The following is a 26,363-nucleotide window of genomic DNA, read 5'->3' on the forward strand; positions in this document are numbered from 1 at the left end:
CATTCTACAAAAGTGTAAGCAAGTCTGTAATAAAATGTTTTCTTTCATAAGTTGCCTTTGCCATGATGTCTCTTCACAGAAATAGAAAAGTCAGATGTACTTCTTTCTGCCATTATCCCACTGAGCAGTGGCTGTAGTCGGCCTCCCAGTGAACCCAAGCTGACCTCTGAACTTCCATTTATAACACACACCCCTTTTTCTCCAGAGCCCCCTGAATTATTTTCCCTTGGCCCACAATACAGTATCTCCCATCTTCTGCTCAGTGAGTGCTTCTACTGAGCCTTTCTTTTTTTTTCTTTCTTACTGTTCTTAATCGCATTTATTTATTTATTTTTATTTTATATTTTCTTAATTTACATTTCAAATGTTATACCCTTCCCAGGTTTCCCCCCCAAAAAACACCCTATGCCATCTCCCCTCCCCCTGCTTCTATGAGAGTGCTCCCCTGTTGGGTCCTCCCTCTAAGCAGTGTTGTGCCTCTTACAGGCATGCTGGGGGTTGCTCCCCAGATCAGCNGGAGTGCAGCAGACCAGCCAGAACACAGCATCCTCGGACCGCCCACTGTCAACGCCCACTCGTCGCCCTGACCAACCACCAATGTCATCACGCCTACTCGATTGGACCCGCCTTCTGGACACAGCTCCATGGAGGACCGGAGGACCAGACCGCGCCATTCCGCCATTGGGACATGGAACATTGATCCATGCAGAGACAATGGGACATGGGGCACGTGGGAGAGGGTTGGGTTCTCCCGCGTGTAATCAATAAATAGTAATAATCTTTCTTGCAGATCATCTTATTTCAGGAAGATTAGCTCTGCAGTACGAACCCACCCCAAGGTGTTTTCTGCCCACGCAGACAGGTGCCGGTCAGCGTGCAGGCAGAAACACTACACTCCCCTATCCCCCACTCACTCCCACCTCCCCACCCTGGCGGTCCCCTACACTGGGTCATGGGGCCTTCAAAGGACCAAGGGTGTAAGCACTCCAGACTCATCTTCTGATTGGATTTTCTTCTCTCTGCCAGGGTGCATCTCTTAAGTGAGTCACCCAAGCTCTGGGAGATGCCTGCCCTTTGGTCTAGGGATGGAGTCTTCTTTATTCATCTTTATCTTCTTTGCTTTTAGAATCTACCATATTGTCACCCACACAGAAGGAACTAAGAAAAAATATTACTTGATGAGTTGAGTTCATCTTTTCGTTCTCTAAGCTCATCGCCATTGCATCTAAAAATCACTGCCACTTTGTATCTCTAGCATCCAGCCCTGTATCAGTGATGCATAGATAGATAATTCCCAACCTCTTCTGGGGCTTTGGGTTGCATCATTGAAAAAATTTTTTTCCAGCAGATAGATTTACCTTTTAATTATATTTTCTTGTGCCAATATTAAAAATAGTTTTCATTTCCTGAACCTATAGGAACTCTGGTGATAAAAGTAGCTTAGTCTGGGTGGTAAGGAGATACTGTACAGGGCTGGGTTTAAATATGGGTGCTATTACTTTCTAGCTGCAAATGCTTGGGTTTTATTGTTTAGCCTCTGGGTCGTGATCTCTTGATCAAAATGGAACACTTATGTCTATGCCACAGGGTACCAGTGAGGAATGACAGACAAGTGACATGTGCCTGGCAGACAGGGACTGACTGACTTATTTATTTATTTATTTATTTATTTATTTATTTAATTTTCTACTTTTTCATTGGGTGACTAGCTCCCTGAGAGTCCCAATTTCCCCCACAGCATGGATTCTCCAAGGACAGACTCAGCCTTTAGATAGTTTTTTAAAACAACTTAGGTGGGGGGTGGGATGGGAGGGCAGAATGAGGGTTCCGACTGTGATTTGGGGGTGAGGGGGTGGGGATGGGGAGGAGGCCCAGGGAAATAAATTTGTGTGCCTGTAATGAGCTTAACAGAGAAGAACCAGGGGGAAGGTAGGCCAGGTTCTACAGAGCTGGACTTTATTTGGGGAGGTTACAGGTAAGGTCCTTGTACACAGGTCAGACCTGCTGTGGTGTCCTGCGGGAACAGCTGTGGAACCCCGGTGGATTTCGGGTGTGAAGGCTCAAGGGTGTGTTGGAGTATGTTCAGCAGGTTATAATGATCTATTTCTCCTTTCAGAGACCCTAGCCTCTGTGCAAGCAGCCAGTGAAGCTTAGAAGCATGGGAGGTGCCCCTGCTGTGCCTGGGAGGGCCCTCCTCCTCTCCAGGACTATGTCACAGCAAGGCTTTCATGCAGTGTTCTTTTTGTTCCTTTGTTTCCATCCATGCCCTCTTTGTGAACCCGAGTTTGATTAAGAATCAGCTTTGCACCAGAGGGTGTATATGGTGTCTAGGGACACGATGACAAAACCCTTCAGTTAATTCCGCTAAGTAATCTACTGGGGACCTTCCAATCATGAACCACTAGCCACTAAATTGCTAATTAAGTGCCCACTTAACCTTATTAATAATACCAAACGCACAGGGGTCTCCCGGATTCTGCCAGAATGTATGTTAACGGGGCTATAAAAAGCAGCTACAGCTAGCTGAGTTTTCCTGAATGTTTGCACAGGAGAAAGCTTTCAGACAACAACCCAGTGATTCCTTTTGACATTTGTATTAAATTGCTCATTAGGTTTATTGTGGAGATTAAGTGACTGCAAAGCACTGTCCATTAATTCCTGATGAGGCCCAAAATGACTGGGCTAATACATGCTATGGGTGGGGCACACTGATTGGGTTTCTAATGCAGGCTTTGGAGTGGTCCTGCTTAGAGGCTGGTGAGCAGCCAGGTGCTTCAGAGGACTGGGACCGAAGCAATGGTAGACTGAAGAGCGAGCCTGCAGGATGATGCTCTTCGGAGCAGAGTTGGACAAGACATAGACTTTGCTTAGTTAGCTTTTCAGGAGCTAGAGGGCGACTTGGTGATATAATTACCCCTTTTCCATAAGCATTACTTTAGGAAACATAAGAAGCATTGGGTAGTGAGTGAAAAAGGAGCAAGGTTCGACTACCTGGGTTGGGACCTTCTCTTTGCAGGGTAATGGCTGTGTCAGTTGGGGATGTTAATTTCCCCCTTTATACTTGAATTTCCACACTCACTAAAGAAGGAATGATACTTTACTGACTAGTTTTATGTCAACTTGGTGCAAGCTAGAGTCGTCAGAGAGGAAGGAGCCTCAGTGGAGAAAATGCCTCCATAAGATTAAGTCATAGGTAAACTTGTGGGTTATTTCTTAACTAGTAATTGATGGGAGAGAGTTGAGCTCCTTGTGCACTGCTGGTCTTGGGATCTATAGGAAAGTAGGGTGAGCAAGCCACAAGGTATGAGACACTGTGCAGTATCCTTCTATGGCTTCTGCATCAGCTCCTGCCTCCAGATTCCTGCTCCGCTTGAGTTCCTGTCCTGACTTCCTTCAGTGATGAACAGTGAGTTGAGGTTATTGTTAGGGTTAAGGTTAGGATTGGGGTTACAGTTAGATGGAGCCTAATACTATTCGCTAGTATGACGTTTTAGGTACTCATAGAATTACCAAGTTAGGGAAGAGCCTATAGCCACGTAGCAAAGGATCCCTGCTTCTCATGGTTTGAGAATTCAGTGCTCAGCATTCGCCCAGGGAGGAGATGTAGACATAAAGCCTTCCTGACCTTCCATCCCTCTCATCATCATCGGAAAGTCAAATAATTATAAAGTATCCCTTATATTAGCTTGAAAGGGAAGGATTCTGCGGTGCTCATAAACCATATACAAGTACTTAGATGTGGATTATAAAGCAGAATGAACTAATGAAGTGTTTGTTACTCATTCCATTTGGTATTGAAAACACTCTTTAGCAAATCCTTGAAACAGTTAGGGCGATTTTAGAACATATGGGCATCATGATAAGATCTGGCTTTCCTTTTTAGCTTTGTCTCATCTCTTTCTCTCTCTCTCTCTCTCTCTCTCTCTCTCTCTCTCTCTCTCTCTCTCTCTCTCTCATTCTAATTGACAGAAATATAAGCTATTTGGATTTTCCCCTCACTTTTAGTGTTCACTCATGCTGCCTTCTTGGTCTTGATGACTTAACACATGCACATTTGTTTACTCCATATATGAAACCCACAGCAGACCCAAGGAATGTTTTTAACCAAATCCAACTTAGTGAACCAATGCTTTTTGTTTTTCCTTTTAATTGGGATTCCATACAGGAGACTATGTGAAGGGCAATTTATAGGACTAGAATCCCCTCAAGTGCAGCTGCATCACCAAAAAGCATACTCCAACAGTGGTGATGACTCAGGAGAGCTGGGATGCTGGAGCTCTCGGCAGGGCTTACAAGTAGCTTTTGCAGGCCTGGGAATCATCTCTCTTCACTCCACTCCAGAGGCCACCAATAAGCTTGGTGCCTCTGTGACGGACTCACTATACCTGGTAAACATTTTGTAACCACCCTGGTTAGGTCTACAATCCTTTCTCTCTCTTTTTCCCATTCTCAACTGCTACCCTCAGCATTCATCTGCTACACTCAACAACATCGTTGGAGTTATCTTGCAGAGAGTTTAAAAAAATATTACAATTGAACCAAAGACAAAGAGGTGTGATAATGTTGAAAGATAGAAAAGATATCTTGGCTTACTTCTTGCTCTAGTAATTGATGCATATTCACTTTAATTATATCCACCTAATGTCATGTAGTTAAATTGTACTAAGTTGCAAAGGTAGCATTGGTGACGTAGTGGTAAACATAGATGCCTTTCAAGTTGCAGAAGTAGAAATATTTGTAGGGATATAGAATTATAAATTGAAAAATTCATATTTCAATCAGTTAGATTCTCTGGTTGGTGCCTAGGTGATCATTTTATGTTAATCTTCTAAAATTTTAATTAGTTTTATGGATATATAATTGACATACAAAAAGATGAATGCTTTCATGTACACCTTGATGAATTTTTTGAAAACTGTTTACTTATGAATCATTACCATAATGGGAATTTACATATGTAGAATATTTGTGACTTTTAGTTAAAAGAACTTAAAATTTATTAAAAATTAAAGATAATGTAAGCATAAAAAACATTGACCAATAGAAAAGCTAGAATGGATAATTTGCCCCAATTTTTTGGAACTTTATGTAGTATTAGTTTTTAGTGGCCTGATCCCAAGAAGTTGGAGCTAATAGCCAAAGGACTCATAATACTCTGTTGGCTCCCAGATGGTGCCATGGCTTGAGGTGTGGGTGTATAGGCTGGCCCACTCACCTGCAGTTGGGACTGTCCCACCAGTTCCTGGTAGTATGGCGACCCGGAGTTGGTGAGCTCTGCCTTGAACCTGTGGTTTGGCAGAGAGATGCTGAACTCCACCTTCTCCTCTGATGAGGATTCAGACACACGAATAGGCTCTGTTTTACTTTCCTGGGTTAAAAACAACAAAAACAATGAAAGGGGCACTATTAATGTGAACAACACAATCAGCAATATTATAAAATTTATGTTGCCATTGTATCGCGAATTGCACTGTGAAGGTCCAAGTGGTTTTGGAATAGAAGTCCTGTGACTTATGAGTTGCCTATGAATTGTAGTAAGAGACACAATAAGACAAAGTACTGGGGCTTCATTGGGTTGGTTATTTCTTCACTTATTTGAGTCAGAGTCTCACTTTGTAGCTCAGGCTAGCCTTGGACTTGAGGCACTCCTCAAGTTGTATTTACTTATTTATTTGAGGTAGAGTCTCATTGTCCCCTGAACTATTCTGAAACTTGCTATATAGTTAAGTCTGGCCTTGAACTCTTGGCCTTGGACTTGAGGCAGTCCTCAAGTTTTTTTTTTTTTTTTTTTTTTCTCATTTGAGGCAGTGTCTCATGGTTGCCCAAGCTATTTTCAAACCTGCTATATAGTTAAGTCTGGCTTTGAACTCTTAGTCTAACCTCTGACCTTCAAGTGCTGGAATTACAAGCAGACACCTCATTATCCAGCTTCAACATATTTTAAAATAACAAATAATAATTGTCTATACTTATAGGGTGCAATGGGTTTTGATATTTGTTTTTTTTTTAAAGATTATTTTATTTATTTATTATATGTAAGTACACTGTATCTGTCTTCGGACACACCAGAAGAGGGAGTCAGATCTCCTTATGGATGGTTGTAAGCCACCATGTGGTTGCTGGGATTTGAATTCAGGACCTTCAGAAGAGCAGTTGGGTGCTCTTACCTGCTGAGCCATCTCACCAGCCCTTGATATTTATTTATAGTCTGGAGATATTGTGTTAGGCTTATTAATATATCCAGGACCTCAAATTAAAAAACCTCTTGTGTGTGTGTGTGTGTGTGTGTGTGTGTGTGTAAAACATTAAAATCTATTCTCCTAGTAACTTTGAAGTATATGATGTGGTTTTACTTATTACGGTCAGCATTCTGAATAACAGCTCACTAAAGGTGATTCCTTAGACATGACTGGAATCTGTGCTCTTTGGTTCAGGGCTCACATTCTCCTCCTCTGGACTCTAGGGGGTGGGGTGGGAATTGTTCTACTTATAGTCCACATGTAAAAGATAGATTTTTAAATTCTTCTCACCTAGTACCTCCAGAGACTCCCTATTACTTGTGGTTAAAACCTGGAGTCCTTTTCTGTACTTTAAATGTTCTCTATGGTCTTAGTCCAGTCTGCTTGAATAATTTTAGTTTTATTCTGCAGCCGTGACTGCTAGATTAATCAGGCACTACACTGTCTGCTTTTCTCCTCCTGGAGAGTCTATTTAAAATGCTCCCACCTCCAGCAACAGTGCTCTCTCCTCTCTCTCTGTCTCTCTCTGTCTCTGTCTCTCTGTCTTTCATACATTTTACTCATTCTATATTTTGTCTGAACTATTTTTTTCTTTACTTGGAGTACAGAACTCTTTGCCTCTGCCTCCCTTGAACTGCATTTCAGCTTCTTGTTTGGCATCTGCTTCTATACTTGCCTGTTGTCCTCTCTCTACCTGCAAGTCTTGTCGGTCCACACAATTCTCTACTGTACGTAATCCCTAAAAGCAAAACCAAAGGGGTGCTTACACATAAAACTCACTGAGTGTGGAAGTCTAAGGAGCGTACCCCTACAATCCGTCCTGAATTATCATTTTTGTCTCAGTAATTTGTCCTGCCGTCTTTAATCATAGCACTCAAGGTATTCTGTCTTGTGTAACTGCATGTATGTTCCTTGATACAGGAGCTAGCTTGCTGATCTTTGCATATTTGTTGTGCTTGTCTAGTCTTGGCACATCAGTAAAAAATATTTCCTGAGCTAAAGAATGGGTCATAGTTACTGACGGTAGAGGATGCTCTTCAGAGGATATGGCAGATGCCAGATGAAAGATATGGATATTTACACTGAGGGAGGTACCTACACTGGATATTGAAGACTAGGACACAGGCAATGTGAAGAAAGGGAGAAGGAAGACTGGCCATCTTACAAATTTTAAGTTAAATATTTTGAATTACAAAATACTTTTTTTCTAGTAGCACTTTCCCCATTGGTGAGGCAGAATTTTTTTTCCCACAAAAACCACATTATTTTTCTTCCTTGCTCACAGCAGTAGTTCAGCTGTACTGCTGCCATCTTGTCTGAAGGGCACATAGAGTGGCCAGCAGGTTGCTCGTCAAGATTTCTCAAGCAGAGCTGGTAAGTTGGATTTTTTTTTCCATTTCCTTGCCCTGTGCCTTGGAGGGAAGTTGAACAGATGGGGACAGAGGAAATGAGCATCCTCCCATAGATTCCAGGGAGATCAGGTGTGTGTGTGTATGCAGCAGCAGTGGAAGAATGGGACATTCTGGTTTGTTATTCTTTGGGTTGCTGGCTATACTTCTCATGAGTAACAAGGGCCGTGCTTCTCTGCTTCAGCACTGCCTAGATTTAGGGTTTTTTTTTTTTTTTGGGGGGGGGGATAAACACTCCCTATTTTGATATTTTAAATACCTTTTATGGCTGCACCAGTCTGCATGGTGACCTCTTACGTACATAGCCTCTTAGCCTTAGATCACTCTTTCTACTTTTCTCTGGCTTGATGTGAAGGATTTTGAAACATACTTGATATGCTTATGCTGCACATGATAGACACTAATACTAATATGACATTATAGAGACTAATATAAGCTTTCAACAAAGCTTATCTTTTGGTATAGAGTGAGTAAATTGTGATTGATTGATTGATTAACTTTAATGCTTTGGGAGCACCTGTTGCACATGTGTATCTGTAAGGTACAGGGGAGAAGGGTTCCTGTTTGTTTGTTTTTTTTTTTTTGTAATTCTCCCTGTCTTCTCCTAATTTCCAACCTATTTATTTCTTCAGTTCTTCCTTAGGATGATATAAGAATAGTGAATAGGAGGCAGGGCGTGGTGGTGCACGCCTTTAATCCCAGCACTTGGGAGGCAGAAGCAGGCAGATTTCTGAGTTCGAGACCAGCCTGGTCTATAGAGTGAGTTCCAGGACAGCCAGGGCTATACAGAGAAACCCTGTCTTGAAAAAAAACCAACCCCCCCCAAATAAAAAACCCCAAACAAACAAACAAACAATAAAGAATAGTGAATAGGATAAAGACACTGAGATAATCTGAGTGATTAAAAATAGAGTATTAAAAATGTTGAGTATCTTATCCTTCCACCTTTTCCCCTAGTTTATTGAAGAAAACAAATCAAGGCTCGAGACCTGACTCAGCTTGTTAGGGTTTGCTGTGTAAGCATGAAGGCTGAAGTTTTTGATTTCTAGAATCCCAGGAAAAGCCAAGAGCACACGGTAGCCTGCCTGTAATCCTTGTACTCCTGTGCCACATGCAGGTGAACATGCATACATGCATATGTGTGCATGTCACATACACATAGATATGAGGGGAAAGAGAACATGAAAAGAAAAGACCAGACATGTGCCTAAAAAACTACCAACTCAGATCTTACTGTTGTGGGCTTCTGAATATCTTTGAGGGTGACATTGACAATCTCTTTGAGGTCTGTATCATCAGAAGGACGTGGGAAGGGCCCCAGTGACATCCTGGAAACATCTGTAGAAATTAGAGGGATTTCAGGCAAAAAATAAGATGAGAAGAATTTAAATTAGAGCAATGTCAAGATTCCATAATTCCACTTTTCTGTCACCCTAGATTAGTACATTCTAAACTCATTTTTCAGAGATTCCATACACATGTTTTTGAAAAAAAATCTATTAAGTCACACTTTCAATACCCATTAAGTTATTTCTTATGGGGCCAAAATTTGGGGTTATACTACATGTGGTACAATTAAGTGATTTGTCTAATGAGAGTTGATTAATGTTTCTCTTTGTGACTATTTAAAGGGTGTAAAGACAAGTATTTATATTGAATTTGTTCTGAATATTATCTTAGAATATTACTCAAGTCTTTAAAGTCCATATTGTTTTAACAATCAGAACATCTTAATTATTAAAATTTAGGTCAAGGACTCCAAGAGATGAAAGAACAGTAAGATATTATCAATTGCTCCTTTACTTTTCTGTTTTGGGATTTATTTATTATGAGTATTTTAACTGCATATGCTATGTGCATGACTAGAGTGACTTTTGCTCACAGCCATCAGAGGAGAGCTTTGAATTCTCTGGTACTGGAGTTATAGTGAGTTGTGGGCTACCAATGTCAGAGCAAAGGGTTCTTAACCATTGGGACATCTTTCCAGCTCCTCATGACACTCTTTAAAACACTCCTTTACAGATCAGCAAAAACAATTTCAGATCCCTGGAAAACATTTAGAAACAGTCACTGATACCAAGAAAGAGGCTTTCTGGTTCAAGGGATAACTCATTTTAATCTATGTGTATTGCTATTTTATCCTAAGTTTTATTAGAAATGTTCAAGGTAAATAGTGTTGTATTCAGTTAGTTTATACTTAGTCAGAAATAGCTTTTTATTTTTATTTATTTATTTATTTAAAATGTAGACATCCTTCTGACCTTTCGGGTTTTAAGCAGGAGTTGTCAGAAAAGTTACCACAGAGATACCTGGCTTGTGGCAGCCAAGCACGCTCATAGCCACCTCACTTTTTGATCCTTCGATGTTGGCTCTTCCTATCATTGTGAATCAGAATTTACCAAGCGTTGGATTGTTCACCCACTCATAGGGAACTGAGCTGGGTTTAGACCATCATGAGACAGGGATCCCAGACTGCCCTTTGGGAATCAAATGGGAGGCCAGAACGAAAGTCTTTTCGATAAAGCACTGAGACTACATTCCAGCCCATTTGAGTGGACTGACTGCCCCCCTTTCCAAGGCATGGTTCATCCCCAGCATGGAAATATAGTCCTCCCTCCCTCCCTCCCTCCCTCCCTCCCTCCCTCCCTCTCTCCCTCTTTCCCTCCCTCCCTCTCTCACTTTCTTCCTCTCTTTTTACCCATTTTCCCTTTTCCACTGTACACCTAATAAAATAAATAAATGAATGAAAAATATTAGACAAAATATAGAATGTATTGGTTAGTTTAAGCCTTAGGAAATAAAATATTGTTCTTTCTTCACACTCCAAGTCTTTTATGTGTTCTCTAGCTCTACGAGGTTCTGTGATGCCATTGAACTGGGTGTGGGAACATTTGACTTAGCTGGAGAGATGACTTAAAGCATATTAATTATTTTAGATTCATGTTTTATTATTTCATGTGTATAGATGTTTTACCTATATGTACATCTAGACACCTTGTGTGTGACTGGTTTCTGCAGAGGTCAGAAGAGTGCACTGAATCCCCTAGGACTGGAGTTGGAGATGGTTGTGGGGTGCCATGTAGGTGCCGAGAATCAAACCCAGGTCCTCTACAAGAGCAACAAATTCTCTTAATATAAGAGGAGCATTATTTAATGGACATGTAATATTATACATATTCATGGTATATCAAACATGTGCATTGTGTAATGTCTAAATTGGAGTCACTACATCGATTTTTAAACATTTATATTTCTTTGTGAAAATCAAAACCGTTTTTTCTTCTTAAATACATAGTAAACTATGATTACGAATAGCGTCTCTTCACTGTGTGACAGGGCATTGGAGAAGGTGATACTTCTGGGTAAAATAGTACATGCCATTTGGTTGGATGTTTTGGTTAGTTCAGCTGTCATTCTTGTTAGCCAATGCAATGAAGCAATGAAATAAAGATATGTATGTACAATGAACATATCTCTATCTATCTATCTATCTATCTATCTATCTATCTATCTATCTATCTATCTATCTATCTATCTATCTTCTATAGTTTTTATTGATCTCGTATTTTATTCATTGTGTCAGATGGCATAATATATTATGCTTGTTATGAAATATGTCATTGTCTGAATGTTATAAATCATAATCATCAATCCTCAAATGGGATCTGTTTTAGAGAAAGTTTTATAGGCTGCTTAGGTATGTTTGTATTCTGCAGTGTTTGGATAAAGCATCCTGAAAACGGTTGTAAGTCCATCTGAACTATAATGTCCTTTAATTCTAATGTTGCTTTTTTTTTTTGAGTCTTTTGTCTTTGTAAGTTGTCTCTTGGTGAGAGCTGGATATTGAAGTCATACACTGCAATTGTGTTGAGGTAAATCTGTACATTAATACCCAGTAATTTTTTTTTTATAAAATTAGGTATTAGGTTATTGTCTGAACTTTCTGATCATCGACAGTGTACAGTTTTGAGATCCTTGGAATGTTCAATTTGCATTAGTTATAGTAGAGTTGAGATGTCAGTCAATCTCTATTGGGCTGTGTGTAGCTCAATAGATAAACAGCGTTATCCTTGAGTCACTGGGTACAAACACCAGCAGTAATCTGAGGGTAGGTTACTATATACCGAGGCAACCAAAAGAAATGAATAGTCCCACTATCAAAACCCACTATCAAATATTGCCCTTTTGATTGTCCTCAGTTTTTCTATAGTAATGAAGTGGCTGTCAGTGAGGACATGGTAAAGACTAAAGTCCCAGCCAAGCCCATGTGGTTGCCGAAGTAGTCTGAATACTGCTGAAGTTCTTCTACAAGCCCTGAGCCACCCACAGGCATTGAGAGAGTTTCTATTTAGTCTTTATTCCAGTTTCTTTAATTTTGTTATGAAGGTCCTTCACAAAAAGCTGCCAGAAAAATTTTTTTAAACAAATGCTTTCTGTAAATAATACTTTTACAAATAAGTCTGGATATGAAGAATCACAGGTCAAACTTCACCCGTTTATAAGGGGAATTAACAACTATTCAACTTCTGGTTAAAGGATGTGTGTCACTTTTTGCAATTGAACTTGAACTAGTCTTGTTGCATTAGTATTTAGAAGTAAGTCTAGAAATGGTAAATTATTTTAACTTAGAAGAAATATAAAAATGAAGTCACAGTAGATTTCTCTAATGTCAGCAAATAGATGTACAAACTCTATTTTCATTGTCTAAAAGTCTCTATATTTTAATGCACAGATGTAAAGGAACATCTTTCCCCTCTTTTGTTAAAAAAAATGATAAAGGTCTTATATATCAAACTCACTATGGCTTCAAACTCGTTATGTTGCCCAAGATGATATGAAGCTCTGACCCTCCTGGTCCCTTTCCTGAGTGCTAGGTTTATAGGCACAAAGTACCAAATCCAGTGATGCTGTGGGTCGAACCTGCAGATTTGGCTATCCAGGAGAGCACTCTACTGACTTCCATCCTTCCACGTCCAAAATGTGCTTTCTTAAAAATATTACTGACATTACTTAAAAAGCCCATTTCCCAGAAGTTTAACAGTTCTATATACTTGAAAGTATATGTAGAATGGGACAAGAGAGCTAGCTCAGTGGTTAAGAGCATTTGATGCTCTTGTAGAGGACCCGAGTTTGGTTCCCAGTCCCCACATGGTGGCTCACAGTTGTGACTGGACACCTTATTCTAGCCTCTTGCCAGTGCTGTACACACGTGGTGCATGTACATACAGCCTGGCAAAATACTCCTTATGACATGTATTTTGTATTTAATACACTGTATTTAGCAATAATTTAGAATAATAGTATTTAGAATAATAGTAATTCAGTCTAATCTTGAACTCACTATATAGCCCAGGTTGGTGTCAAACTCTTGATCTTTTCATCCTCAGTCTCCTGAGTAATGGGATTATAGGCATGTATCATTGGTAATATTCACTAGAGTATTATTAAATTATAAGGGAACATGGTAAGACTGCCATACTAAAATACACGAAAAGCAAATTTTAAGTGTCTAATAAACATAAAATTATTATCTCTCTTTTTGAGTAAACATTAAAAATTTCTATTTAGGGCTAGCAAGTGACTCAGCAACTAAAGGTACTTGGTTTCCAAGCCTGAATACCTGAGCATGATCCCTGGAACTATGTGAAGGAAGAGGAGCGAACCCATGCCACAAAGTCACCCTCTGATCACCACGTGTGCCAGCCTGCACTCTGACGTATACGCCATACACACGCATGCAATAAAAAGGTTAAAAAACCCTTAGGGGGTTTTATACTTAGGGGGTTTATACTCAGCATTGCCAAATATGTACTGAGATAGGAGCTTACCAATCTGATTTATTATTTAAACTAAAAAAATTTCTGGAAAATGCACGACAAAATACATGAAAATAATAGAACTTTAATATTCTATTATTTAGCACTCTCTGTGGTGCAGGGATTGAACTCAGGGTGTCAAGCTAGGCAAGCACTCTCCACTGTGCTATATTACTAGCCCCAGAAATTAATTGAGAAATTAGCGATTTGAAAGGTATTTATGCTTAAAAGTACTGATCAAGCAGTGTTTGTTATGAGTATGGACATTGAGCAATAGAATTCAAAGTTCTAGAAATGAGAAGGTGCATTATAACTTTTACCAGTATTTCTAAGGAGTGCTTTGCAAGTACCTTTTCCATGATAGTTTGAAGGAGACAAAATGAGATTCAAATTTACCTGTGGGTAAAACAGGAGCTTTGGTAGGTGTTTCCAGTGTCTCCATGGAGGCTGTCTCATCTTTCCTGTTAGCGCAAAAGAAGATAAAGAATTGGTGATACAGAGGAACGTGATGGTAGGGGCCTATATTTGAGTTTGCCTATACTATATATAGACTAAGTATTAGGTGACAAGCATACTGTAATCAAGATTAATCTACTTTTTATTAATTAAGTTATTTTTTAAATATATATTTGTATATTCAATAGTTGAAGATTTGTACATTGTATATAATATTTATATATGTATATTAAGTAATTGAAATTTTGTATATTGTATACAATATTTGCATTTGTGTCTTTATATATTGAATAATTGCAAATTTGTATATTGTATATGGTATTTATATTTATATATTAAATAATGGAAATCTATATAGTGCACACAATATTTGTATTTGTATATTAAATAATTGAAGAAAATTTCAAACAACCTCTTTGAATGGTTATGTCTGACTCTCCTCAGCCTCTTGGCTTTGTGTGGTCTTGGGGGTGGGGCATTTCTACTGTAGGCAGAATTGAACTTCACTTGTGTTCCAATGTTTTACTGTCCCATTGCACATACAGTGTTCTTGGTATGGAAAGTAATAGGTGATATATTTGAACACTGGGATATTCCCTCCAAATCTCAGACTTCTTTGCATGTACTTATCCAATAAGGAACTGTTGCAGTTAAAGGAGTGGGAAGGAATTGGTTTCTGGATGGTACAGGTTTATGATATCTGTTTTCTTTCCACAACAGTGATGCACATGATAACCAGCCAGGAAGTTGGGGGTCAGATTTCAGATCCATGGATGGCAATGTGGGAGATAGTCTAGGGTCAAATCCAAGGCAGTGGCAGCATTGTCTGCCTATACAGCATCAGCCCATTACTAATAGGCCACAGTGGAAAGGAATTGTGGTGCTGTTAGCTTTTGGATCTCACTGAAACATTTCTTCTCTAATCTGTTAGGTCCCAACTGATACTGATAGTGTCTTTTCTAGTATGATACATAATTTTTTTTTTTTTGTGTGTGTGTGTGTGTTTCATGAAAGAAGATGGAAAGCAATGGCTGATGTTTGGTTCCCACAGAGCTATCTAGACTGGACAGAGCCAACATTACTACCTGTGCATCTCTGTTATGCCAACACTTCCCAAAATGCCAGGAAGAATAATGTTTAAATTATTGCCATTTCTGCTGTCATGAACTCTGACCAATAAAGATGGATATTTGAGCCTGGGAGATGGGTCAGCAGTAAAGTGTTTGGGGTGCAAGCATGAAGATCTGAAATTGGATTCAACGGAATTCAATAGGATATGGGCACAGAGATATGGGTCTATAATCCCAGCACTGGCTGTTGGAGACAGGTGGATCTAGCAGGTTCAGTAGCCAGCCAACCTAATTGAAACAGAGAGCTCAGTTTTTAGTAAGAGATTATATTTCAAAAGTAAGAAAAGTAGACAGTGATTGTGAAAATGACATTGACCTCTAACCTTCACATACATAGCACAGGTCAGCACAATTGCACAAACATGAACATATATTCATATTACACATACACACACACACACACACACACACATCCCATATAGAAAAACAAAACAATGAATATTTGTTGTATATTTGGAAGGACCAGAGGGAGGGAGAGCAGGTGTGATATGGTATTAGTTAAAGCATATATATATATATATATATATATATATATATATATATATATATATATATGTGTGTGTGTGTGTGTGTGTGTGTGTGTGTGTGTGTATGAAAATTAAACTATTAAATATGATTAATATATGCTAACAAAAATTGGTGTAAACAGGAAAATAGGTGTCAGTTTTAGCAGTGGGTGAGCATATTGGTAGACACAGGACATTCTTACTATTTTTCTGGTATTATGATATATGCTTAACAAATAGCTTTTATGGAGATGGTATTTAAATGTCAAACACCGTGGCATTTATGATTTGGATAAATTTCCTTTCCTTTTAATTTTATAGACCTTTGTTTTTATGCTGAGGTCTCAGAACCACTGGACTCTCCTTGTTGCACTTGCTATGAGAAAGAAACTAAGCAAGAGGAGGAGAGTGATGGTAACCATGGTCACTGCTGAGTTACAGACCAGCATCCCAGTGTGTGCTGCTCTCTTGGATGGTGTCCTTATCCTCTACTATTGCGTGTGATCCTTCCTCTAAGCTGGCAATTTGTACTACCTGACAGAAGCTGTGGATGGAAATCTGGGATACTTGGTTCTTGTGCTGGCTTTTATTTAAAAGCCATTTGAAATTGGCAGAATTATGGACTAGTGAGGAGAGAGAAATTTCTCTTTACTTCTTGGAATGGTTTTATGTGGAAGAGAAATTTTTCCTTTACCTGACTTGGTGTCTGAAGCTACAGTGAGTGTGAACCTCTTACTCCTCTTTAATAATGCTATGGGCTCAGGCAGGAACAGAATTTCTTTCTCTGTCTGGGAGAGGCGAACCTTTCATAATTTTTCATGTTTGTCTATCAAGAATTATAATGTTTTGTGGACATCATTTCATGTGTATGGTCTCTTCTTAGCATTTAAGGCTTTCTTGAAAGTAGGAGTCAGTCCAATATTTAAACTGGCCAAGAATATTTCTGTGAATTCTATTCACAATATTCTTGTAAACAAAGGTAGTGGTGTAGGCCAAAGCCTTTCTTGGGTCATGCAGTCCCTCCTGGCTATACCTTGTTGAAGTGAGTGAGAGCAGCTCAGCACTCATACATGATTAAGAAAACGGGAGACAGCCCTGCTGTCTTGTAGAGAATGTGTAGAGTATCACATGGGTCCTGCTGCCAAGGACTTTGTACTTTCACAGGAAGGCAGGAGAGGGAAGAAAATGTTCAGCAAGAAGGGTGGTGCCAAGCAGAGCAGAAGGTTCAAGACAGGCTTCAGCCTTAGATGGGCTATGAAGATACTGTGGGGAGTTGGGAGTCTTCCTGGAGTGTGCTGGTTTGAATGAACATGGCCCTCATAGGCTCATATATGTGAATGCTTGGTCTGCAGTTGATAGAACTGTTTGGGAAGGATCAGGAGGTGGGTCCTTATTGGAGGAGGTGTGTTCCTTGGAGTGGGCTTTGGGGATTCAAAGGCCCAGGCCATTGCCACCCCTCCCCTTCCCTGCCCCTCTCCCTCCCCTCTCCCTCCCCTCCCCTCCCCTCCCCCTCTCCCTTTTCCTTGTCTCTCTCCCTCTCTTTGTTTTGTGGTTGTTGCCTCAAGCTATAAGTGAACTCCCAGCTGCTGTTCTAGTGCCATGCCTATCTGCTACAATGCTCCCTACCACAATGGTCATGGACTTATCCTCTGAAACTGTAAGCCCACTTAGACTTTTTTTTCAATAAATTGTCTTGTTCATGGTGCTCCATCACAGCAGTATAAAGGTAAGTCATGGATCTTGGAAGAGAGGAGAATTTGAATAGGTTGTGTGGAGGAGGTGAATTCTTTCATGCAAGAGAGGAAACCCTTAGGTCAGAGCCCAAGGTGAGTAGGGCACGCAGTGAGATTGTGGCAGCAGTGGGATCATGGGTAATGTGAGGCAAACTGGAGAGCTCAGTGGACAAAGGGCATGATTTAGTTTTCCCTCTGCTTCACTAAAGGGCCTGGGAAGAAACAAGTGACACCAACAGGAAGGTAATTTAAGTAAGATCTAATACAGTGATTATTTATTAAGTTGTGGAAAAAATAGGGAGATAAAAATATACTACCATGTGATTTCTAACAGTGGTATGCACAGGAACAAGAATATTAAATTGTGGAAGGAGCTGCTGGACAGGCCAGAGCTGAACATGAAGGTGATGACATGATGGTGCGTGTGTATGTGTGTGTATGTGTGTGTGTGTGTGTGTGTGTGTGTGTGTGTGTGTGTGAGAGAGAGAGAGAGAGAGAGAGAGAGAGAGAATATGAGAGAGGGGTGGTGGGATTCAGTGATCCCATTCTACACTCTTCAATGGCTGGTCCTACCCAAAAGCCAGAGCTAAGAGATGCCACAGGTGTAGTCCTCATGTTCAGTTTCCTATACACAGACTTGGCTTGGAGAGAGAGCAAGTCAAATATTCTGAAGGCAACGAGGGACAATAAGGGAATATTCTGATTGACATCAAATAGGACTAACATATAAAAGGAATATTCCAGACTTACTAATCTAGAAGTAGGAATCTTAAGGGAGAAAAAAGGTAAAGGCCGGGCTATCTACTGGGGGAGATCAGATTTTTTTTTCCTCTACAGATAAGCTTACAGAGCTGTGGAACAGGTTGGTGACAGAGACTGGAAACCAAGCAACCAATGTGAAAGGCATTTTGAAGTATTTCCTGGATCTCATATGTCTACATGTGTGTGTGAGATTTCAACATGTCATTAGCTGAGTGTGCTTTGCGAGTTCTGAGTTTGGTAACAGCATCTCTCTTTAATCATTTTAGCTAATGCCCTCTTTCTCTCTCCCACACTCTCTCCCTGTAACTCAATTTTCATATTGAAATTCAGTTCTTGTTGAGGATGTAGCTCAGTGCTTCGGTAATTTAGTTTGAGAAATAATAACGCTTTACAGAATACCAAATGAGAACTCAAAATTCAGGCTACACTCTGACCGTGTTAAGGATTTTCCTGATGTAACTAATAGTTTGCCTTGTCTTAAAAATTAAACTTTTAATTGCTCTAGATCCTTTAAGTGAAAATACACATTAGATAACGTATCACAGAGAATTCCATTTTCTTACACACATCGATCTCTGTGTGTCAGGTCTGTTCACTTTCAGTCTCTGCACTCGTTTATCTTCAGGGCACTATATGCATACACATTGTCTATCAGAATAACCTAAACAGATCTTGGTGGCTAACAAATCGTCAAAGTACAATAGCTTACTTGCACTCCATTATATGATCCTTTGAAAGTCAAGAGTATCCAGAATTCTATTTTGGGTACTCACCTCCCAGGGAAGCTTCTCTGTTTTATTCTCTGGAAAAAAAAAAAAAGAAGAAGAAGATAAAAAGTAATTTTACCCAGAGATAATGTCAACTGAGGAGCTAAAGTCTATTTTCATTCTTTCTGCCTTCAACTACATGTCAACCTGCCTGTGCAATATTATTTTGCAGGAATAAGATTCCTGTATGTCTTCTCAGCTATCTCTAAGTATTTTGTCAAGTAACTCTTATGCCTTAGTAACCATTTCAAAGGGGCAGGGGCTGGGAGCCTGCTGCTCCCAGGACATTGCATAGGCTTACCTGCTGAAGAAGATCTAGGTGCTCCTGGGAGTTGCTGAAGTTTTTCCCAATGTCAAAGAGGCAGAAGGTCTCTTTCTGGCAGAGGCTGACCCAGTCTTGATACTCCTCTGTGTCAGGAATTCGGTCCAGAAAGATACGATATGCTTCCCACACTACTTCTTGACATACTGGAACACAAAACAGTTAAAGTTAGTCATGCAAAATGGAAAACCCCTTTCCCTAAAGCACACAGTGTCACAGTACAGAAAGTGTTTTCCAGCTTATGTTCACACACTAATTTACAAATGTGCTTGCCAGCGTTAACACAATGCAGAACCAGAGAACATCAAGAAGGGATTGTCTGTCTACACTGGGTTGACTTGTGGGCATATCTGTTGGGGGGTTATCTTATCTTGATTGCATAATTGAGGTAGGTACATTTCTACCTATAGACATTTAATCATCCAAAATGTTCCAGCACCTACTGTGTGCTAAGAGAAAGATAATGGGGCATGAGGTATAGATGGATGGCCCTTATTCATGTGGAAGCCTGTAATGGGGCAGGGGCGAGATACTTTGCCAAAGCATAAATTTAAATTACATAGAAATGAGACTCAGGGGGACATGCAAAGGAAATATGGATACGTGTGGTAGAGAAGGAGAGGTGACGTTTTCTTGAACTGAGGTCATTGGCCATGATTCATAGACTCTACTACTTGACCCCACTCCATAGCTCAGATTTTGTTTTATTACGAAAACTCTGTGTCACTGTTCCAGTTTTCATTCCTCCCTGCAGTGATGGCCATTGATGGTCGCCATCAGAGAGGTGCTTAACTACTGAATCACATCCCCAGCACTGCCTGCCCTGGAGGACAGCTGGTTAATCTGTTTGTTAAAAGAATTTGATGGCTCAATAGTTATAGGGCACAGGAGACTCACACTGAACCACAAGAATGACCTGAGTCTTGTTTTATCTTAAGTATCAATATTTACAGCCCACTGAAAGCAACATTCTTTTTTTTTTTAAAGCAACATTCTTATTAATTATTTAAGCTCATGATGGAAAACTGTAGATGTCAATGGAAAGATGTGCCGTGGTGGTACATAGGTTAAAAAGTTAGTATAGGAGTTTAATAAGATATGTTAGAAGATTCCATTATCAATAATGTTTGTGTGGTTATTTATTTATTTATTTATTTATTTATTTATTTATTTATTTATGTTTTATTCCTGCAGTCTGAGAAGGAATTGGAACTTTTGTGGGGAGAGATGGACATCCTCTGACTTTCTAATGAAAACTGCTCATGGGAGGAACAAGATGAGGGAAAACCAGTTTGGAATCTTACTCTTGTGTCTTGCGTCCCACCTTTCCACCCACATCATGGTTTCTTTTCTCTGTGCTTTCTGTTTTGAAGGCAAAGGTGATTTCAGATCAATGAAAGGCCACCATTTGCCAGCAGCACCTGGCCAGAATCGTCGGAGCAGCCAATCTTTCCACAGTAACTCACAGAGGTAATGGGGATAATGGTCCTACTGCTCAAAGGTCTAGTCTCTCACCTTGAATGAAGACACAGGCAAGCAGTGCAGAGTCCCATATAGAAAATGTGCTTTTCAATGTGACCTCTCAGCTGCCTGCAAAGGTGACAGTGCCCATCCTGACAGCAGCAGCATGGAGCACATGGCCTTTCGTCTCCCCAGCACTCGGGAAGCACCCTTGGAAATTTGCAGACTTGTCCAAACTCTAATAGTTGTGGGTCCGGCGTTTGCATGCCCCCTGCCCTTGCTGTCCTCCTAGCCCACACACTCCTTCTGTCTTTGAGAGTATGTTTTTCACCTTTGCCTATCCCTATGAGTGTACCTTCTAGTTTAGTTCAATCCCTACCCAACTGCCAGAGATACAACAATACATAAAAGAAATTGTCACTGCCTTTGAGGTTTAGTGTTAGTGCCTTTCATGAAAAATATCCATAAACATCAGGGAGGCTATGATTCAATATTCCCTTCTTGTTACCAGGGAGGTAAAACATTGGGTGTGTTGCTTTAGGGCACAGTTTTCATTTTATTTCAGTCCATTTTAATGCTTGGACTGATTTTATTCAGAGTTTATCTTATTAGCTATCTCAAGTTAAGCCTCAATTCAAATTTGTAGGCTTCTTAGACGTGTGTGTGTAACATTAGAAATGTGTGCATTACATGTATGCATGCATGTGTTCATTTATGTATGCAAACATGTTTCTCTGTGTATGTGTTCTCTCTGTCTCTGTCTCTGTCTCTGTCTCTCTCTCCCTGTATGTGCACATGTGCTAATTTTCCTCACTGCTTGTAGCCTGAGGATATATCAAGACAGACCTCTGCAGGTGGCGCCTTGTCATACAGGGAAACTGAGGCTGGATTTTGTTTATGAAGTCTGTGTTTTCCTTTTTCTCCTACCCTTGTTGGACTTTCCACCATAGACATCAGTACTTGCTTTAAATAAAGACACGGAGAAGAGAATAATTTACTTTTGAAGCACAAGAAGGTTGCTTAAAGATTTATCTGCCAGGGGCATGGCATTGTATATGGAGCGTTATATTACAGATGTAACTTGTGATGCTTAATCATGATGATCAACTTGACAGGTTTTCACCATGGAAGCCTACCTGTAGGCATGTCTGTGAGGTGTTCTAAACTTGACTGAGGTAGAAGACTTTCCCTAAGTGTGGGCAGCACCATTCCATTGGCTCCTGTCCCAGGCTGTGTGAAGGAGAAGGGGAGTAGAGTGTGCTGTTTTCGCTGCTTCCTGAGTGGAAGAGCAACAGGATCAGGCACCTCCTGCTCCTGCTGCAATGTTTTCCGTGCAGCAATGAGCAGTATCTTCCAATAGTCAATCACCCTTTCCTCCCTTAAGTCCTCAGGTATTTTTTATCACAGTAACAAGAAAGGCAACCCATCAAAACAAGAACCAGTGGATTTTCTTTATATTCTTTTTGAGAAGTGTGTGTGTGTCTATGTGTCTGTGTGTCTCTCTGTGTGTGTACATCTGTGGAAGTCAGAGGACAATTGGTGGCAGTTAGATCCATTCTTTCCTACCTTGTGGGTTTGGGGGACTCAAACCACATCCTCAGGGTTAGTGATGAGTCCTTTTTCCTGCTGAGCTATCTCAAAAGCCCAAAAGGTAGCTTGATATTTGGACTGAGAAAGAGCAAAGAGAAGGAGAGCCTTGGGTACAGCATGGTGAGGTACTGGAGTCTGGGTATCTTTGAGGAAGCTCCCCTGGAGACTGTGAGAAGCCAGCTCGCATTGCTTGCATTTGTGCTCAGGGACAGCATTGTAATGATTCCACACAAGGATTCACACATTTCATTTGTGGTGCTTTAAGCTTGGGGGTTGAGGGAAGAAGAAATAGTTCACTATTTCTATTTGATGTCCTAATGGGGAGCTTTCTCCCTTGAGTCTGTTGGAGGATGTCATCAGATCATTTTGTAAAGGCAGTGATGAGACCAGTAAGTGGGTCAGTCCATCAAAGGAGCCCAGCTTTGTGGTTAGCTCTTATTTCTTGTTTCTTCGAGAAGCATTTTTTTTTTTTTTTTTAAGACTTAAGAAACACACACTGACGAATAGTAAAATTTCACATCACCCAAAAGTAACCATAAAGATAATGGACTGCCATTTGCTGAGGGGAGAAAAACAGTGTTTTGTTCTGTTCAGGGAAACATGAATGAGTGAGGCAAGTCTGATCAACAATAAAGAGCTTTGAAGTACAATTCAGGACTCAAAATTTGGTCATATGATAGTGTATCCCAAATACCTCTGGTGGATTATATATGTCAGCGTTGTAAAGAATAAGATTCCACATTTAAAAAGTAAGCACTAACGTGTGTGTGTGTATGTGCACGCACGCACACGTGCACTCACAAGCACACTTCTGTCCATTAACAAACTTTATAGAACTTGCTGGCATTGTTATCTGATCAATGTGTAGGCACACTCAGAATAAATAATTCACACATTTCTGTCTTTTCCTTACATTTCTGATGAATGGGACCCTTGCTTTCCATATCCCTCAGTGAGTATTTTCCTGAAAAACTTCTGTGGAGAGTGTGCTAGGGCCTCAGAGTGTTTATACAGGGTACTTCATTTCTACGGTTAGGGTTTTCCGTTTGAGCGCGATACAGTAATTTCCATTTACCTACGGCTAAGACTTTTGTAAGGATGTCCTTTTATATACAATTAGACATCTAAGAGTCCAATGAGAACTCCTTTTACATACAATTAGACATCTAAGAATCCAATGAGAACTCTTAAGATGATTCTAACCCCAGCACCCCCTACAGATAGGTTTAGGTATCAAAGAGGATCTCTGAATGTCAGGATCACAAATGTGTTCTCAATTGTAACAAGGCACACCTCACCACAGACTAGCACCGAACCAGTTGCTCCTGTAAACCAGCTTTCAACAGAGCAGGAGGATACACAGTTTGGCATGGACACTAACAACATGTCATGTCATAAAGGTGGGAAACCCCCAATCCTCTCTACTTTCACAAGCAAGATGAACTTAGCCCAGAGAGACAGGATGCTTGTCACCCTTTGGACAAATTCAGAGGACAGAAGACCAGCTACACATCCAGTTTCTTTCCTTTTAGTGGAATTTTCTTTTAAAGTCATGTGAATTCTTAGTCTATGCTTAGTAAACAAAGTGAGCAGGACATCTGCTGGCAGCTGTGGTTGATTTAATTCCTTAATGATTTCCAAGAATGCAAGACATTCTGCAATACTGTCTTGGTAAACATTTCGATGTGCCTCAGCCCACGGGTACAGTAGGCAGCGCCCTGCGTGCTCTGGAATCCATTTGTAATTTGTGTCTCCTCTGTACTTCAACCTGCCCCTAGGTTTCCAAACTTCTAGACTTTTTTCTTTTTATTTTTTTGAATCAGCAATAACTACAATTATTGAAGGAGAAAGAATCTAGGATGTAATGTTGCTTTTGAAAAAAAAATCCTAAGTCATAAATCAGCTTGTTAAGTTTCCTAATGTTGCTACTATCCTGAGCTTTTTACTTCAGAAGAACAATATTAAAGTTCAATAGTAGACTTTGCAATAAACAAATCAAGCCAAACCTGTATATCAAACATTTTTTTTTTGATTCTTTTGCTGGACCCTCATGGTTCCATGTAGCACAAAAAATTATTTTTTAAAGATTATTTATGTATTTATTTATTTATTGTAAGTACACTATAGCTGTCTTCAGATACCCCATAAGAGGGGGTCAGATCTCATTATGGGATCTGAATTTTGGACCTTCGCAAGAGCAGTCAGTGCTCTTAACTGCTGAGCCATCTCTCCAGTCCCCAACAAATTATTATAAATCACAAGAGCTCAGGAACGACACTGTTCTGTGTGTTTGTGGCCCGTGATGCCATTGATTAAGTGGACTGATATCTACACCTCCCATGGAGGAATGCAAGACCATGAATGTTTAGGGCTGAAGATCATCTGTGGGTGTGTAGGTTAGAGAGGATAAAGAGAACAAAGGGTTCAGCTCCCATTGCTGTCCTTACCTCTCAGTCTATAATATTCTTGAAGACTTGCTAAAATCTGTCTCAAGGATTCCTGTGGACAGATGTTAGCAGCTGGGAAAAGTGCTGATCTTTTGGTTCGAAGCTTTGGCAAATCGAATATTCGTTTCATGGTTGACACTTTGTGCATTGTTGAAGTACTTTCAATTGTTTTGATTCTTGGGGCTTTGTCTATGTTTTTAATTCCAGAACTGTATATTTTAATAGAAGTATCTGTAAGAAAAAAATTGATTTCATGGTGAATATATATAAATATATACTCAAGTGCACATGTGCCTTATGTGGATAGTGAAATAAACAAGCCCTCTGGCTTACAACATTTCTATTTTGGTACAGTTGACAACTGTAATCCCGAAAAATGACAAAGCAGTTTCAGAAACGAGAGAAGAGAATTATGAATATATGCATATTATATATAATAAATATATATGTATATGTATATGTATGTTATAGATATAGCCAAATTACCTCACCTTATGAACTATCAAGACCACTTCCCATATATCTCTTTTGATATGGCTTACAGACACAACCGGTTGTATTAAGGGAACACTCCTAGCTGACATCTTTTAAAACAGGTTACAGAGAAGACAATCCAGCAGAAGGTCAAGCCAATCAGTGGAGAGCAGTTCAAATGTCACAGAGTTTAAGTACTTCCTTCATAACTGGGGTGAAGAGGGTCCAGGTATTCCCTGTGGCATTCCGAGGAGTCCTGCAGAGCTTCTGTGCTCTCGGACAGCAGTTTTTAGGAAAGACTCTTGGGGAAGGACGGCATGTAAACATCGATTGGCTCATGCAACCACACACTAGAATTGGTACTCCCGAGAAGCACACAGTATTTTCAGGTGATCCCTGAAAATCCCCAGGGGATTCCAATTTCCACCCTTTCAGGATCTATAAGGGCGCTTCCATCTGGAGTGAGGATAATCATGAAGAACTGGTTTCCACAAGCAGGAGGTTAACAGTACACCCAGGGGAAGCTGCTCCTGATTAAAATGGAGCTATGGCTGGGACTCTGAGTTGTGCGCTCACCTTGTGAACTCCCCCATACACCCGATCCCAGCAGTCTCTCTGATGGTTGCTAGCAGCAACTGGAACAGCGTTCTCCCCTTGTTTGTGCTGGGGATTAGCTTTCCTCTTAATGGAGTCTGAGATAGTTCTGCATTTCTAGATCGAGACTAGTTGAGGGATGTGCTGTTGATTGTTGCTAAGGAATCACAGGGGAGGAGCTGGGGACTACCTGGATTGGCTCAGTATTTCTGGGGCAGTGGAGTCAGCCTGAGTCAAACTGGTAGCATGGTGAAGTGGAAGGGCATCAATCAATGCTGGGGCAAAGCTAAGCATTCTCCATCTTCCTCAGGTTTCTTAGATCCCATGATCATTGGATACCCCCAACTGATCTGCTCCCACTTTTGCTTAAAAACAGCCATAGTGCTCTTCTTGTATTAGTATTATAGTTAATGTTTAGTTCACAATACTTCATCTGTGTTTCCTCCCCAATCAATGTGCAAGAGTGCTGATACTAGGGAGTTTGGACTCCAACCTAAGGATACTTGTGGGGCAGTCAACATTGATAAAACCTGTTCATTCCCTTTCTAAGGATTTTGAGTTGCTTAAAATAAACAACAAAAAGAAGGATAAAGGAAGGAGAAACAGAAATGTTACCTATTTCATTGAAACAAAACAAAACAAAACAGAAACAAACAA

General features: G+C 40.2%; 1 protein-coding gene across 1 annotated transcript in view; it reads right to left on the reverse strand.

Annotated features, from left to right (window-relative positions):
* Positions 1–26,363, reverse strand: part of Impg1 (interphotoreceptor matrix proteoglycan 1) — a 125,626-nt gene that overhangs the window by 79,471 nt on the left and 19,792 nt on the right. The window contains exons 2-7 of the mRNA XM_021207592.1: positions 24,639–24,869; positions 19,120–19,286; positions 18,825–18,853; positions 13,861–13,925; positions 8,883–8,986; positions 5,216–5,368 (exon numbers count right to left, since the gene is read on the reverse strand). Coding sequence (XP_021063251.1) covers positions 5,216–5,368; positions 8,883–8,986; positions 13,861–13,925; positions 18,825–18,853; positions 19,120–19,286; positions 24,639–24,869 — 749 coding nt within the window. The remainder of the gene's footprint in view (positions 1–5,215; positions 5,369–8,882; positions 8,987–13,860; positions 13,926–18,824; positions 18,854–19,119; positions 19,287–24,638; positions 24,870–26,363) is intronic.

Source organism: Mus pahari, chromosome 10 (assembly GCF_900095145.1).
Source record: "Mus pahari chromosome 10, PAHARI_EIJ_v1.1, whole genome shotgun sequence".
Taxonomy (NCBI): domain Eukaryota; kingdom Metazoa; phylum Chordata; class Mammalia; order Rodentia; family Muridae; genus Mus; species Mus pahari.